The sequence below is a fragment of the Talpa occidentalis genome, unplaced genomic scaffold (assembly GCF_014898055.3).
Source record: "Talpa occidentalis isolate TD23 unplaced genomic scaffold, MPIMG_talOcc4v2.1 talOcc4.7, whole genome shotgun sequence".
Taxonomy (NCBI): domain Eukaryota; kingdom Metazoa; phylum Chordata; class Mammalia; order Eulipotyphla; family Talpidae; genus Talpa; species Talpa occidentalis.
In genome coordinates, this window is record NW_023605083.1 from 77,496,506 (window position 1) to 77,513,908 (window position 17,403).

The 17,403-nt window shown below is 37.9% G+C and overlaps 1 protein-coding gene across 2 annotated transcripts in view; it reads right to left on the reverse strand.

Annotated features, from left to right (window-relative positions):
• Positions 1 to 17,403, reverse strand: part of LOC119231826 (contactin-associated protein-like 3) — a 218,772-nt gene that overhangs the window by 162,256 nt on the left and 39,113 nt on the right. For both annotated transcript variants that reach the window (XM_037493608.2, XM_037493607.2), the window contains exon 3: positions 6,469 to 6,662. In XM_037493608.2, the coding sequence (XP_037349505.1) occupies positions 6,469 to 6,662 (194 nt within the window). The remainder of the gene's footprint in view (positions 1 to 6,468; positions 6,663 to 17,403) is intronic.

A 17,403-nucleotide genomic window follows, 5' to 3' on the forward strand; every position in this document is an offset into this window, starting at 1 on the left:
AAAGTAAAGGTTGTGGCTCTTTGGCTACAAGTCACTGATGTTGCTGGGGCGACATCTGTGGTGGCAGCCTGTCATGGGGATCACCCTGAAGTCACCAACTGTGAGCAGGTGCTCAGGATCCTCTGCATTAAGATTTCCTATGACTTGAAAACATGGTCAGACCTAATGAGAATTGTGTGAAGGGCTACCAAATGCAAAAAAACAAAAAATCCCAGAAATATATAAATATAGTGTGGTATGCAGGATGGTCCCAAAGATATCCAGGGCTTAATGTATGGAACCTATGAATATGTTATTTTGCATGACTGAAGGGACTTGCCAAGAGTTGGCAACATTTCAAGATTGTTCCTATAAATCCTTGCTGGGGAAAGTAAGCTTGTCCTGCGTGATTCCCAGGAAAAGGATTCTTAGAAACTTTCACATGGTATCCTTTGGACTTCAACCCTTGCACATTTTTCCTTTGCTTATTTTGCTATGCATCCTTTGTAATAGATTACAGCTATGAGGATGACACTGTGTTGATCCCCTTGAGTACTCCCAGGCAGACATCCAGCCTGGGAAGGGTTATACCTGGGATGAGAAATCTTTCCCAAAGCCTCCAGGAAAAAAAGGCAGCCCTCCCAACATCCTAACCAGAAGACCCAGCCAGATCCAAGGATCTAGAGAAACTGATATAAAAACTCTGTCTTGTGATAGGCTGCTAATTTGTTACAGCAGTGGTAGGAAGCTAATAAAATGACAAAGAGAATAAGCACGTGTTAACTTCATTAATAAAGAATGTAAATATCTCAAGAATTTTTTTTTAATTAAATTCATTCTCAAGTTAATGTCAGCAATTCATAGCTAAACAACCACCTGGAAAATAAATAGAGCTTTAAGTAAGGTGGGTGTTTTTTAATTAACATTAGCCAACTCTGTTTGAAAGGACTAGAGGCAGTCCCAGCTGTTTATCTTTGCCTTCACTATCACTGCTTCTGCACAGCAAAAGAGACAATAACAAAAACAAAGAGAAACCCCACCAACTGGGAGAACATTTTTGCACACAACACTAATGATAAAGGACTGATCACAAAAATCTGCAAAGAGCTGATGAGACTCAACAACAACAAAGAAAATAATCCAGTCAAAAAATGGGCACAAGAGCTAAAAAGAAACTTCTCTGAAGAGGAAATGCAAATGGCCAACAGGCATATGAAAAAATGTTCAACATTACTTGCAATCAGGGAAATGCAAATCAAAACTACCATGAGATACCATCTTACACCAGTGAGAATGGCACATATTAAAAAAAACTAGCAACAACAAATGTTGGCGAGGATGTGGAGAAAAAGGAACTCTCCTGCACTGTTGGTGGGAGTGCAAACTGGTCCAACCACTATGGAGAGCTGTGTGGAGATTTCTGGACCTACTAAACATAGAGCTCCCATATGATCCAGCAATTCCACTCCTAGGTATTTACCCAAAGGACACAGAAACATCAACTCCAAAGAGCACCTGCACCCCTATGTTTATAGCAGCACTGTTTACAATAGCTAAGCTTTGGAAACAACCCAAATGCCCAAAAATAGATGACTGGATCAAGAAGATGTGGTACATATACACCATGGAATATTACTCAGCATTCAAAAAAGATTTGCAGCAACATGGATGGCTCTGGAAGGGATCATGCTCAGCGAAATAAGCCAGAAAAAAAAAAGAAAAATACCGGATGGTCTCACTCATAGCAGGAATCTAGAAAACTTAAATAAGGGACCAGGAAAATGAATAACTATAAGAAAGTGAAAATCAAAATGAACAAAAACTATGAACCAGAGACACTCTATGGGAGGTAGAAGGCAGGAGGGGAGTGATTGGGGTCAAAATAAGGGGGTTGCAATTGTATGGTGAATATAAAAATAAAATTTATTAAAAAATAAAATAAAAATAAAATAAAATAAAAATAAATAAATAAAAATAAAATTAAAAAAAAAAGAAAGGACTAGAGGCACTGGAAGTATAACCTCATAATTATCAACTAATAAGATGTAATGCTGTCAAATTCAGTAGTGTACAGTCAGGTCCAAAGAAGGAGACTAATGCATTTAAGCTGTGGTGTAGATGCTGAAGATTCCAGGATGAAGCCCCCTTCAAAAAGGTGCTCAGAATGTAAGAGAGGAGGCATGGGGGTTAAAAAAGCTCTATCAAGCTATCTCCAGTCACTGCAGCAGGACTTTGATCCCCCCACTGGCCAGGTTGCTAACCCACATGGCACAGCAGACCACTCCTGTTTTTCCTGCTGCTCCCCTCAGCAGTGTATTTCAGTAGATCTGCCTGTTATGCTCCCCACTCTGTCTGTGGTGAATCCTCTCACCCCCACACCTCTGGCTTGCACCCCAGTCCTTGTATGCATAAATAAATAAATCTTTAAAAAAAAGGAAATACATTTCTACACTGAAGCTTCAGGACCACTGAGCTGAGATGAAGGGAACAGAGACAGACAGATCAGAGAGTCAAGAAGGGCATCCTGAAGAAGATAGATTCCACTTACTTATAAGTCAGCCAATAATTACCAAATTTCTGCCCTGTTCCAGTCACTGAAAAGTATAGGAGATAGAGAGAGGGAAGGCAGGGTCTCTAATCATTATCAGTGGAAATGGGAAGCAGGCTACTCAGTCTACTGAATGTTCCCTGATATGACTGGGGGTTCCGCAGTTGCCTAACCTGCATGGTCTACGATTACCAATACCACTGCTCTAGACACTACTTTCCCTGGGCACCTGCCCTGTAAACAGATTGGCAGATAGTGATGTCAGACTTTTTAATTGAAAAACAAAAATGTCATAGTTTCTCAATCATTTATTGGGAATGGGTAGGGCAAAAATATGAAACTAGATAGAACTAAAGTTAGCATGTATTGACTATTATTTACCTAATTTTCAAAACCAATAAAGTCACAAATCACATATACATAGTTTTGAACAAAAGTTTTCTATATAATGAGATTCTTCATTCAACTTCAAGTGTTATCCATTCTTCATGTTTAGCTTAACACTGGTTTACACTTGGTGTTTCGTAAAATTAACTTGACATTAATATCTGCTTCTGATCAAACACATGGCTGGTTTGGGAACTTTAAATCAGCCACCCCAAGGGCCTCCCTGGTGGCACAGGGGTTAAAGTCAGCACTATCAAGCTATAGCCAGCCACAGCAACACTAGTTCAATTCCCGACAGCCAGTGAGCAACATACAAGGCGCAGCAGACCTTCCCTGTCTCGCCCGCTGCTCCACTCAGCAGTGTATTTCAGTAGATCCACCTGTTCTGCTCCCCGCTCTGTCTCTGGTGAATCCTCTCACCCCCACACTTCTGGCCTGTACCCCAGTTCTTGTATGCATAAATAAATAAATCTTTTTAAAAAATTAAGTCACCCCTATAAATACACACACATTTCCTCCCATTTTGTTCTTTCATCTAATGTTACACAACACACTAATTTTGATTCAATTTACATCAACACTTATTAATGAACTAAGAAGAGTTCCAGAGATCAAAAATTAAATAGATCCCACCAGTGCCTGCCCAGACCAGTGAGAACCCAGACATATTAGGGAGGGTATCAGAAAGGGGAGCTCTTGCCACCTCCCATGAGACCATGCCAGTGCCTCCCAGACAGGCATGAAAGAGGTATGAAAACCTCCCAAGGGACTCCGTCAGTGCCTACCTGGAACAACTGGTGATCTCCCACAAGATGACACCAGCACCCATACTGACTTGTGAGATCCCAGACCCATGTCAGGACTCTGGATGGGCAAGAGACCTCCTGTAGGGTCCTGTAGGACCCCTCCAGCAGATGCTCTCCTAGATTGCCAGGACCACCACCATACTGCATTTCCAGATCTTCTCTGAGGAAGACCCCCAGCTACTGTATCTACCACCTGGTAAATAACAAGAACCAGAGGAGAGGAACACACATCATAGATGTCCTAGATGTCCCATTCACAGTGGAGCAAAAATGAAAGCAAACAATGGGGAGAAAGAAAAATACCAATGGCCAAGCCAGTCCTCAGGGGAACAATGCACCACAGAAAGAAAACCAATCTCAGAAACCAACAGTGCGGTAAGATACCACCTCACACTTGTAAGTATGTCCCATATTAAAAAAATCAGAAACAACCAATGCTGGTGAAAAAGGAACACTTTTACACTGCTGGTAGAATGAAAACTGGTCCAGACACTGTGGGAAGCTGTGTGGAGGACCCACATAACACTACAAGTGGATCGACCACATGACCCAAGGGTTCCATTCCTAGGAAACTACCCAGAGATACAAATACACTACTTAAAAAAAAAATAAAAAAAAAATAAAATAACCTTGCACTCTTATGTTATTGCAGCACTATTTACAATAGCCAAGATATGGAAACAACACAAATGCCACAAAAAAGATAAATGAATCAAGAAGATCTAGTATATATGCACAATGGAATACTACTCAGCAGTCAAAAAAAGATAAACTCATGCCATTTGTGGCAACATGGATGGTGCTGGAAAGGTTGATGTTAAATAATTCAGGAGGAAAATAGGTAAATATTGGATGGTTTCACTTATATGTGGAATACAGAAAAACCCAAACCAAGCATCAGACAAAAATAAAGCTGACCATAGATATGAGGCATCCAGGAGAGGTGGGGCCAAAGGTGTATAGGGGTGAAAACAGGTGGGGGAAGAACACAAAGGAATACGGTGATGGACTACGGGTACAGTGGTGATGGGAGACCTATGGTGATCACACCTAAGAGGAGAAACCACATAATGTCCAAAAATTAACAATGTTCTAAGGAAAAATTAAAAATAATGAAAAATTTTAAAATAATGAAAATTTAAAAAAATAGGCAACAATCTATTGTGATAAGTAACAGAGTTCTAAAAGAAATTCAAATGAAGGTTATTTGTTATCCAATGAATATTATCATTCTGTTGCCTGTTACTTTTATAGATAAGCAACTTGCTAAGAAGTAACAGCTTTCTAGCAGGATATTTTTCTTTCCACCCTGGCAATGGAAGAAAAAAAAAAAAAAAAGCTTTACAGCCTTCACTCTAGCCTAAATGAAATAGAAGTTAACTTGTATATTTTTTAGTATAGTAAAATACATGCAGCATAAAATTTACCACTCTCACCACTTTTAAGTGTAGAGTTCTAGGGCATTAACATTTACATTGCTGTGTAACCAACACCACTGGCCATCACCAGAACATTATCTTCTCCAACTGAAACTGTTTCCATTAAATATTAACTCTCCTTCTCCCCACCCCTGGAAGTCATCTAAACTCTATTTTTAATAATAAGAATAAAGCAGTTTCTTCTCTACCTGACAACCCTCCATCAGTCCCTCCACCAGTCAAATGCAAATACTGTGTGGATGTTTGCAACGCTCTACTTCTCGAACCTCTCATTCAAAATAGAGTATGATTTAAAAACATGAAATACTAAATATGTGCTATATTTCTACGTACTTTTAATATTTGAAAAATGTAAGTAAACAAAGTGTTTTTCTTCAAAAAGAAGCAAGGACATGTTTCAAAAGTAGAAACCATGTTATTGTTTCAAAATATTTTAAATTTGTTAAATTCCAAACCCTGAAATATAAGGATCACATAGTACCTGAATTCCTGTGGGGTAAAAATTGAGTCCCTCAACAGATCTCCGCAGAGAGAGTCCCCATTACATGTATTTTTTTTTTTTATAAATTCTTTTTTTTTTTTTATAGAGGCAGGTTTATTTATTTATTTATTTATTTATTTTATTTGTTTGTTTGTTTGTTTTGTCTATACATGCACTGGGTACAGTCAGAAGCGCGGGAGGGTGAGAGAATTCACCAGAGCCAGAGCGGGGAGCAGAGCAGGCAGAAGGACCGAAGTACACTGCTGAGGGGAGCAGCGGGCGGCAGGAGAGGTCTGTGCGCCATGTGGGACCCCCCTCTGGTGGCCGGGGAGCAGCCGGGGATCGAACCGGCGCCGCAGAGGACGCGAGCAGCCTCGCAACCCAGCGCTCAACCTCTGCGCCACCGGGGAGGCCCCTCCATTACATGTATTTTTAATGTTCAGGATCTTTCAGAAATTTCACTTAGTCAGAGGACATAGGAAAATAAATTTACTTTATTAAAAATGCCAAGGTAATACTATGTTATAGAACAAAAATAAAGTAGCTTATGACTTATTTATTCCCTAGATTGCATTATTTAAAGGAATCATGAAACAACATTTTCAGTATTTCACCACATTATAAAAGTATTTTACTTATATTTATTTCATAAATTATATATGGACAGTGTGTTTTTAAATGCCACATGGGTCTTTCATTCACTTGAAAACATTTTCAAATAATTTAGGAGGTTGTGTTTCTGTATTTGATCTAATAAATTTGCAATAACATGTAGTAGCTATGTAATTCATAGTTTAGCAGGCTGTGTTTTTAAATAAAGGAACATACCCAGATGCTTTCTTCTCGTCGATATTGCTTCCAGTTCCTCCCACCATCACTGAACATCAGGAGATAGCTGGTCACCCAGTCAGAGCTGCCATATCCTCCCTGTGTAGCCACAGCTGTGACCTCCATTCTCTCTCCAAGGTCAATCTGTAGCCACTGGTATTTATCTGACACAAAGGGGGTCCAGCCACCAGCTCCTTTTTTTGAAAACAAAAACAGGAAAATGGTAAAGAGAAAGAAACAGTTAAAATCTATAGTAACTTAAAAGAATGTCACTATCAATGAGGGATTTATGAAAATCATAGTTTCAAATCCTGGATTATGTAAACCCTCATAATTATATCATACATGCTAAAGACACAGGTAAAAGGTAAATGGATGAAGCCTATGTTAATTGCTTTGATTTTTAGCTTATGAACCCTGAATCTTTGATTTGGGGATTCTACAAAAAGAAAATGCTTAATGCAACAGGCAGCTAACAAGACACTGTGCAATCACATTAGCACTTTGAACTAGTATCTTTACTATTATTTATTCATGATTTGCTTTGTGAGATATAAAGAAAAAATAATCAGATCATGGTGGAACTAGAAAACCTTAACTCTGGATTCCCAACAGAGAAAGTACAGTGTTGAAAGCTGGATAAGAAAGACGGTTACAGCACAGCCCTGTGTTCTAGGCACTTATGCTCTCACAGGAGAAACAGACATTCCCAAGAATGATTTGAAATGTAATGTGGCAGGGAGGAGATGAAGATGACTAGTGTGCAGGGAGGGAAAGGACTGAGAGGGCAACAGGGAAGGTGAAAGAGAGCCAAGTCAGGGAGTGATAAGGAATTCCTCAGATCTATGAGACAACAGATAAAGACCATAAATTAGTAGGGTTGTTTTCTTTTTTTTTTCTTTTTTTTTTTTAAAGATTGATTGATTGATTGATTTATACAAGCACTGGGTACAGTCTGAAGTGCAGGAGGGTGAGAGAATTCACCAGAGCCAGAGCCAGGAACAGAACAGGCAGACTGACGAAATACACTGCTGAGGGGAGCAGCAGGTGAGACAGGAGAGGTCTGTCACACCATGTGGGACCCTCACTGGTGGCCGGGGATAGAACTGGTGCTGCAGAGGCTGCAGGCAGCTTCGCAGCCCAGTGCTCAACCGCTGAGCCACCAGGGGAGGCCTTTTTTTTTTTTAAGATTTCTTTTATTTATTTGTGCACACAAGTACTAGGGTGTAGGCCAGAGCTATGGGGAGGGTGAGAGGATTTCCTAAAGACAGAGTAGGGAGCAAAGCAGGCAGACTGACTGAAATATACTGCTGAGGGGAGCAGCGGGTGAGTCAGGAGAGGTCTGCTGCCGCATGTGGGTCACTCCCTTGGCCAGGGATCCAACTCGTGCTGCAGTGGCTACCTATAGCTTCATAGTGCTGAGACTTAACTACTTGCACCACCAGGGAAACCCCTAGTTTGGCTTGTTTTGCCCATTGCCTGTGGGAAAAAGAAGTGGGGTGATTGGTGATACTTTGCTCTTTCAATTTAATAGAAATATAAGTTTTGAATTTGGATTTAGATTTCTCATATTGAATTCTTTTATTTTAAATTACACAACATAAAAATTGGGAAATAAGTTAAAAAAACATTCTGGAAATCATATTTTCCAAATTATCCATAGCTACAAAACAACAGTATCTTGGAAACAATCTTCAATATGACAGCTTATTAATTAAAAGAAATTCTGAAGTACAGAAATTCCTCATGAAAAATAAAAATAGAGGCCAGCCTGGTGGCACTAGGTGTTAAACATCAGCACTATGAAGCTATCGGCAACTACTGCAGCACAAGTTCGATCCCTGGCCAGGGAAGTGACCCATATGGCATAGCAGACCTTTCCTGTCTCGCCTGCTATTCCCCTCAGCAGTGTACTTCATTCAATCTGCCTGTTCTGCTCCCCACTCTGTCTCTGGTGTATCCTCTCAACCCCCACACCTCTGGCCTACACCCCAGTTCTTGTATGCATAAATAAATAAATCTTTTTGAAAAAGGAAAATGAAAATAGAAATCCTATAAAATCTAGATATCGGATACATACCTAATAATATAAAATATAAAACTAAACTAATTGGAAGAGATAATATGCACCATACCCCATACACAGATGTTCATTGCAGCATTATTTACAAAAGTCAAAATTTAGAAACAACTTAGGTGTCCATCAACTGATGACTGGCTAAAGAATGGCAACAGATGACATATAAACAATGGGATACTACTCAGTATAAAAGAAAAGAAAAGAAAAGAAAAGAAAAGAAAAGAAAAGAAAAGAAAAGAAAAGAAAAGAAAAGAAAAGAAAAGAAAAGAAGAAATTCTGCCATTTTCAACATCAATGGATCTACAGGATATTATGCTTAATTAAATCAAACGGAGAAAGACAATGATTCCACTCATACATAGGTATAAAGAGAAAACAACTAAATAAGACAAAAATAAAATTTTAGATTAGAAGGTCAAATTAATGATTCCCAGAGGGAAGAAAGAAGGTGAATGTGGGTAGATCAAGTGGAAGGAATCCACTGCTGAAGGACAAATTTAAACTTTTAATGTTGCACTTAGTATACACAGATGTTGGGTAATAATGGTATACACCAGAAACTGACATTTAATGCAATGTTCTTTTAATAAAAAAAATATGAATATAAAATTTCTCCTTTGTTCTGACACTTTACTTGATGCTCTGATAAGAGGAACTGACACTCTAGACATTTTTTATCTTTGCATTGGGAGGTATTATTGACATTCACACCCTGTTTGCTAAAGCTGGCAGGAAGGGAACAAGTGGCGAGTATGGATCAGGGGAGACACGGTTACAGATGGCTCTGAGGAAAGTGAACACGGGCAATGGCATCAGGGTGTGGATGTGGGCACATTCCTGTTACCAGCAGCACATGCACAGCCTTTTGTAAAGTTTAAGGCCTACAGCTTCTTTATAACCCATGTTCTAAGACTTCCTCATTTCCTGTAGTGCATCCGTGTTCAAATATTCAAAGTTTTCCTCTCAAGGTGCCCTCTGGAATTTTAAATATGCTGCAATTTTGGTAGTTCTGCAATGTATTTTTTAACTTTCTATTTTAAAATAATTTCAGATGTACAGAAGACATGCAAAGATGGTACAGAGAATTCCCATCTGCTTTCTACTCATTTTCTCCTGTTATTAGTTAACATCCTCCAACACCATGCTACTTTGATCAAAACTTAGATATTAACAATGCCACAGTATAAATGAAATAACAAACTTAACTTTGATGAGATTCTTCAGTTTTTCCAAAACTCACTTTTATCTGTTCTAGCATCCCATTTTACATATCATTGTCTCTCCATAATATCCTCTAGTTTGTGACAGTTTCTCAGTCTTTTCTGGTTTTAATGACAAGATTAGTTATCACCTAATACATTTCCTGTTTTGTCTGAGGCTCCCACCTAGTATTATATATATATATATATATATATGTGTGTGTGTGTATATATATATATATACACATATACATATATTTATTTATTTACATCATTCTTCATTTTTGTACAATGTATGCTTTTTCATCTCCGTTACAGTCCCCGTAAAATTCTCACCTAGTGTTTTAAATGGGAAGTCCTCCTGGATTCTACCTGAGAGTTAACTAGCCCTGGTTAATATTACTGTTACATTGTCTATAGTTTTATAATTAGCGAAAAATGACTTTTAAATTAAGGGCTGGTATTTAGATATCCTTTTTTTTAAGATTTATTTATTTATGCATACAAGAGCTGGGGTACAGACCAGAGATGTGGGGGGTGAGAAGATCCATCAGAGACAGAGTGGGGAACAGAACAGGAAGATTAACTGAAATACACTTCTGAGGGGAGCAGTGGGCAAGATAGGAGAGGTCTGCCTCACCATGTGGATTTCTCCCTGGCCGACTGGGGATCGAACTTGTGCTGCAGAGGCTGTGGATTGCTTCATAGTGGGGTGCTTAACCCCTTGTGCCACCAGGGAGGCCCTAGATATCTTTTTAATAAAGCAATCTACATTTGATAATTTGTGTTTGCTTAAATCTGGAAAAGTAACTAAATATTTTATATTCTGTCTTATACTAGTGTGGAAGTTCTAAAGAATATACTAATGATATACTTTTGTGCACTCACAATCTTTCTCTGTCATTTTAATGACTTTTAAAGCCAAGAAATGTCATTAGTATAGTATGCCACCATGCAGAGAAGCAAACATGATGGACTTAAAAGCATCAGTGTGTTTCCAGCATGCTGCTCTGAGACCAGCCTCTCCCACAGGTGCAGCCACATCTCTGCCAACCAGCCTTTAACAGCTGCAGGTAATGGACCTTGGACATTTCACATTCCTTACCCGTGGTGAGGAGGTGCTACTGGTATGCAAATGAAGCTGTCTGATTAACTGGTTATACCGATAAAGTGATGAAATTTCAGAATCTCCTGTGCCATGGGACAATTCATTTCAGCAGGACACCAGGCCTCGGGTAATCCCCACAGCCATGCTGGGTCATCATCTGAGCATCCTCTCATGCATGCTGTCCCTGGGATGAATGGCTTTTTTTAGCACTTAATAAAATGTTGACTGCAGAAAGCTGGGAAATACACAAATGTCTATCTGAGAATTGTTAAGTAGTTTCACTGACCAGTAAGAGAGACCCACAGTTGTGTAGTGGAAAACAAAATACAGTAATGCAGGGTTTGAAGGGGTTCACTTGAATGCAGCAGACCCTGCAAGCTAGCAGTCAAGATCAGTGTTTCTTTAATCAATCACCCTGCATTAGTTAATCCTGCAAATTTTCAGTAAATTCCACATGGGAGTCGACAGGTGTCTCTAGGAAAAAAAGACCAGGAGGCAAGAGGGTTTTCTGAATGCTCCTTCACCATCCCACTCAAAGATCATTGGATTTTATATGCTGGATTGAAGCTTTTGACACACCCTTGCCTATATTGCTGAGGGGACTTAAACATTTACATCAGTTCTCATTTCTCAGCAATCCCAACTAGTTATATACGGCATTTCTAGCCATCAGGAATGAGAAAATACAGAAAATACAGATCTGCCTACGTGTACCCTGATTCCTTCTCCAATCAGTCTCCTAGAATCTGCTCTCAGTCTGAGCAATGGAGATTGGACAGTTTCCCCAAAAGCACATCTACAAGAAAAAAACAAATCACGCACAGCTGCCAAACTCTAAATCAGATACCTCAACAAAATGCAGACATAGTCTGTGATTCTGCAAATAGAAAAATTGAAAATAAAAATAAAATATAGACTTATTAATTTCAGATTCACATTAAATGCAGTAATACTGAGGAAAAGAAAGCATACTGTGACTTCACCCTGAAAGCCTATGTGCAGCATGGGAGATGGGGTGGATGTGGGTGGGAAGGGAAGGACAAATTTCAATGACTTTTCACAACTTACATCCATTATTACAGGAATTTTGTATAAAATGAACAAAAACTGATGCACACTGGGCCTCCCCGGTGGCGCAGTGGTTGAGCACTGGGCTTCGAAGCTGCCTGCAGCCTCTGCAGTGCCGGTTCAATCCGTGGCCACCGGCAAGGGTCCCACAAGGCGTGCAGACCTCTCCTGCCGCCCGCTGCTGCCCTCAGCAGTGTACTTCGTCAGTCTGCCTGCTCTGCTCCCCGCTCTGGCTCTGGTGAATTCTCTCACCCTCCCACGCTTTTGACTATACCCAGTTCTTGTACAAATAAATAAATAAATCTTTAAAAACAAAACAAAACAATAAAACTGATGCACACTGTCTGTTTTACCTTGTTTTACTCATACTCATATGAACCAGTGACTGAGTTTTTTTTTTTAACCACCCCTCCCCCAACTCTGTGACTAAGGTTTAATGAAACATAAATTAGAAAGGCACTCACATCTGGGTCAATCTGGGTTTTTTAAGTTCTAATTTGTTTAAATTCTACACTGGCAAAAGTATAAGATGAGTTCACTATTTATTTATCTATTTATTTTTAAGATTTTTTAAAAAAGATTTATTTATTTATGCATACAAGAGCTAGGGTAAAGGCCAGACAGAGATGTGGGGGGTGAGAGGATTCACCAGAGACAGAGCGGGGAACAGAACAGGCAGATTAACTGAAATACACTGCTGAGGGGAGCAGTGAGCGAGACAGGAGAGGTCTGCCTCACCATGTGGGTTTCTCCCTGGCCGGCTAGGAATCGAACTCATGCTGCAGAGTCTGCAGATTGCTTAACCCTTTGAGCCACCAGGGAGGCCCTCACTAATTATTTAACTTAGAAATAAAACAAGAATTGTCCAGCAAGTCTAGAAAGAATCTAAACATGTGGTCAATAAATAATTTATGGGAAAACAAAATGTGTGACTAAGTTGATTTGTTCATATTCTATGAAATACTTATGTTTTACCAGTACTGCAGCTATGGGATCTAGTCTAATTCTATGAATGCTTCATTGTGCATCTTTCAGAGACCCCTTGAGGTAGAACATATATGAGGCCAGTGGGACCTGCATCTCGATCTAATGGGTGCCCCCACAATCTTGTCAGGAAATGCAAGGGTGAGATGTTCAGAAGTAAAACCAAGAGAACTAAAGTATCCATCTACTTTTGACTGCTCAGTTAGTCAAAAGTCTCTGGAAAAAATTGTATTGGTGGTAAAATTTACATTTTCTTTATAGATACATTGTAGCTTAATTTATCACAAGTTGTGAGCACACTGAGGGAATCCCAGATGAAAAGAGACATGTTCAGACTTCCTGTTAAATACAATAGAGTATTATATAATGGGAATGCAAAAAAGATGAGGTCTACGCATCACAAAATGTAAGTGATATTGATAATGTCTGTCGTACGATACTCATCCCAAGCAAAGAATGACACCAGAATGCATAGGAGAAAAGCCCAATCCATTGAGTCCTTGAAGGAAACATGCAAGAAGAGCTCAGTTGCAAGGACTGGACTAAGGAGAGACAAGTTCTCAAAGACCATCTTCCAGACAGCCCCTAGTTAAAGAAGCTCTCCATTAGTGTTGAGAGCAAAGGTGGAGCAGCTGACCACAGAGGCCACTGAGAAATTTCATCAGCCTTGCTACTGTTTATGGTCTTCCTGGACTAGCTATGGGGCACAAATTGAGCCTGGAGTTAGGACACCTAAATGTTTTAGCATTTTTCCTACCACCATCCATTTTTTTGTAAATGCTGCAAATTTTCAGTAAACTCCTCATGGGAGTTGACAGGTATCTCTAGGAAAGAAAGACGAGGCAAGAGGGTTCTGTGAACGCCCCCTTGATCTTTCTTCCCTTTGCCATTCCCCTTAACCTCAGAATCCTCACTTTATTAGTGTCTGCTAATTTTTACAAGTATTTTACTATGTCATATCACCCATTATATAGATATCCAATATTTCTTTGTCATTCCAACTTGTCTCACTATACTTATTTTCCTGCAGTTGCCCCCATTTTCTGTAAATGGCAGTATTTTGTTTTTCTTTATGGCCAAAAAATATTCCAATATATGAATATACCACATCTTCTTGACCTAATCCTCTATCAGTGGGCACTTAAATAGCTTGCATGTCCTAGCTATTGTAAATAATGTTGTAATAAACATCATTAGAGCATATAATTTTATGGCATGTGTTCATCTTCTTCAGATACATGTTTGTGAGTGGAATTATTGGGTCATATGGTATTTCCATTCTAATTTCCTAAGGTAATTTCATATTATTTCCAAAATGGCTGTACCAGTTTACATTACCACCAACAGAGTAACAGGCTTTCCAGGGGATTTTTAATATGTGCCATTATCTCAGGTATAAAATCATATTTCATTGTAATTTAGAACTGAATCTCCAATATGTGTAGCAGACACTATAAGCAAGCACAGTGGCAAAGCCTTCTGACCAAAGGACATCCTGTTGCTTGTGGCCAGAGTGGAGAGTCAGGAGCAGCAGCCACCTCTCCTCTGCACATGCTCTCAATCTTTCCTTGAAGCTCCCAACTGGCTACTACTAGAAAATGCAGGAATTCTGGGGAGAAGACCTACAATAGCAAATGTGCAGACAAAAATTGCAACACATGGCAACTGAAGACCTCAAGGGAACATGACACCACAAGAAGGGAACAACTGCCCAAAATACAAACACAGAGACATGGAAAAGCTTCTGTTCCAATCAGATAAAAAGGTCAAAATTGTATGATAAAGGGATAGAAGAAAATGAGGAAGGAAAAGTTTATCACAAGTAATACAATTACTGAACAAAAATTAGAGATTGAAGATGTAGACAAGAAAATAGGAGTTTCAGGATTCAAAAAGATCAATAAAAGAAATTTAAAAAATCTTCAGGAAGCTATGGTGACAGACTAGACCACACAGAGGACCAAACTATTGACTATGAAGATCACAGGACATAAAGACAGGTGGAAGAAGAAAGGGAAGAAACACTTCAAGAACTATCCAATTCCATAATAGAGTTGGAAAACTACTGCATAAACTTTTACTAGTAACTGTACTTCATAAGTTGAGAGATAAATATCTTTAAGCTGAAAATAATTTCTAAAATATTTGGCCATTAATTATATTACAAGCATCCGATAAAATCCTTCCCAGCCCCTCCAATAGATAGATCTGTCCATGTTTTGAGGAAGCTCAACATCTCAATATGGGAAAGGAATGGAATGACAAAGTAAAGAAAATACCATCAGTTAAGTTTATCTCCATCTACTTTCTTTTACAATAAACAACACAGTATTTAACCAAATGAAGCTAGACTTTTGGTTGAGATCACAATGTAACATACAATCATATAATGCAACACATCTGAAGCGTATATAATGCCATAAACCAATGCCACCTCAAAAAAAGTTTAAGATTCAATACAGTAATCTGGAAAGTCATTTTTGATAAAGTTAAATTTAAAGCAATCCTATTTGCACTTTCAACCAGTTAGGTGACTTGTCAAGTTCTTGATTTTCAGCATCACATTATGAATATACCTCCTTTCTCTGGGGATAAGTAAGCATTTCTGAGGAACCAAAAGAGGTATAAAATGTATGTGTGTTTCCTCCTAGTAATTTCAAATAGTTTCTCTCAAGACTAAGTATCTCACCATCACATTTACAGAACATGTGACAAACAGAACATGGAATTATAAACTGGAAAACTCATTCACAAAGCTGATGCAGCCTGATAAAGAGTCACTTACAGTAATAATTACAAAAACTAAAGGCTATTTTCATAAGCAAAATATGGAATAAAAGTCCAACATGGCTTACTATAAGATAGGCTTTTATTTTTGTTTTTAACTTTTGTCTGAACTTGCAGTGCAATTTCTTAAGATTTTTGAGAAGAAAAGTATGAAGTCACTATTACAACATGTTCTTATTTATAACATACAGATTTCAGCAATCTTGCCTTTATATGAAAAATATTAGAAATCTTGTAATTTAGGATATATCAGTTTAATATGGATGAAACAGAAGGAAAATATGAAGTCACTATTAGAACATGTTCTTATTTATAACACAGATTTCAGCAATCTTGCCTTTATATGAAAAATATTAGATATCTTGAAATTTAGGATATTATCAGTTTAATATGGATGAAACAGTCACTATTAGAACATGTTCTTATTTATAACATACAGATTTCAGCAATCTTGCCTTTATATGAAAAATATTAGATATCTTGAAATTTAGGATATGTCAGTTTAATATGGATGAAACAGTCACTATTAGAACATGTTCTTATTTATAACATACAGATTTCAGCAATCTTGCCTTTATATGAAAAATATTAGATAACTTGTAATTTGGGATATATCAGTTTAATATGGATGAAAACAGAGTTTCATCAAGTCTAATTAATCAAACCCAATTTTCAAAGAACTTTACATTTCTATGTAATGGCATCAATTGTCATTAGCAGGAATATGAATAAATAAATGTGTCTGAAAAAAATGGGTTTTACATCATAAAATTTATAAGCTAAAAAATGATAATTAAGGTATTTGGAGATGCTAACTTTTTAGCCACTAATGTTGCTTTGTATAGAAAGACAAATGTACCTTGTATTACATCAATGTGGACATTTTATTAAATATGTTATCTGGAACCTAACCTCAGACCTCAAAGTAGGAGCTCAGAAGCACTTAGAACCATGATGAGCAATGATATGACCCCATTAGTTAAAATTAATAGAAAACCAAATAAATACATAAATAATATGTGTAAGTAATAAATACATACAGTAGGAAACATAAAATATACAATAAATTCTTATTAATTAATATTTTCCATGTATTGAATCAATGAAGGACTTTAAAAAACTTTAAATTTTTAATTATTTGTCTTTATAGGAATTGCACACTGGCTCAAATTTTTATATATAGACAAAAATCACGGATTGACTATTTTCTTATCATTTTTATTTTTATCACCTTTATGCATCTTGTAGATGCAATGATCAGCTGTTACAGATAAAATCCTTGTAGATGTTATGGTGCCAGGACATTTCGAATTGTAACTAAAAGTTCTTGAAGTTCAATTACTTCAAAATAAAAAATTAAGAATGTAAGACTGACCACATGCTTCAAAAGTCTCCAAATGCCATCACATAGACCAAGTAATTTTTAAAATAAAAATCACATAATCTCGTTTAGGTTATATTCCCCATACAATTGTACCCCCCCTTATTTTGACCCTAATCCTTCCTCTCCCCACCTCTGCTCCCCCCAAGCCCCCCGCCCCTGTAATGTGTCTCTGGTTTATAGTTGCTTGTTGATTTTGATTTTTACTTTGTATTAATTAGTCTTTTTCCTGGTCCCTTATTTAGGTTATGAAAATAGATACATTGTGCAAAAAATGAAAAATGATGTAAGAATTATATAAAATAAAATATTAAAAAAAAACAGAAAG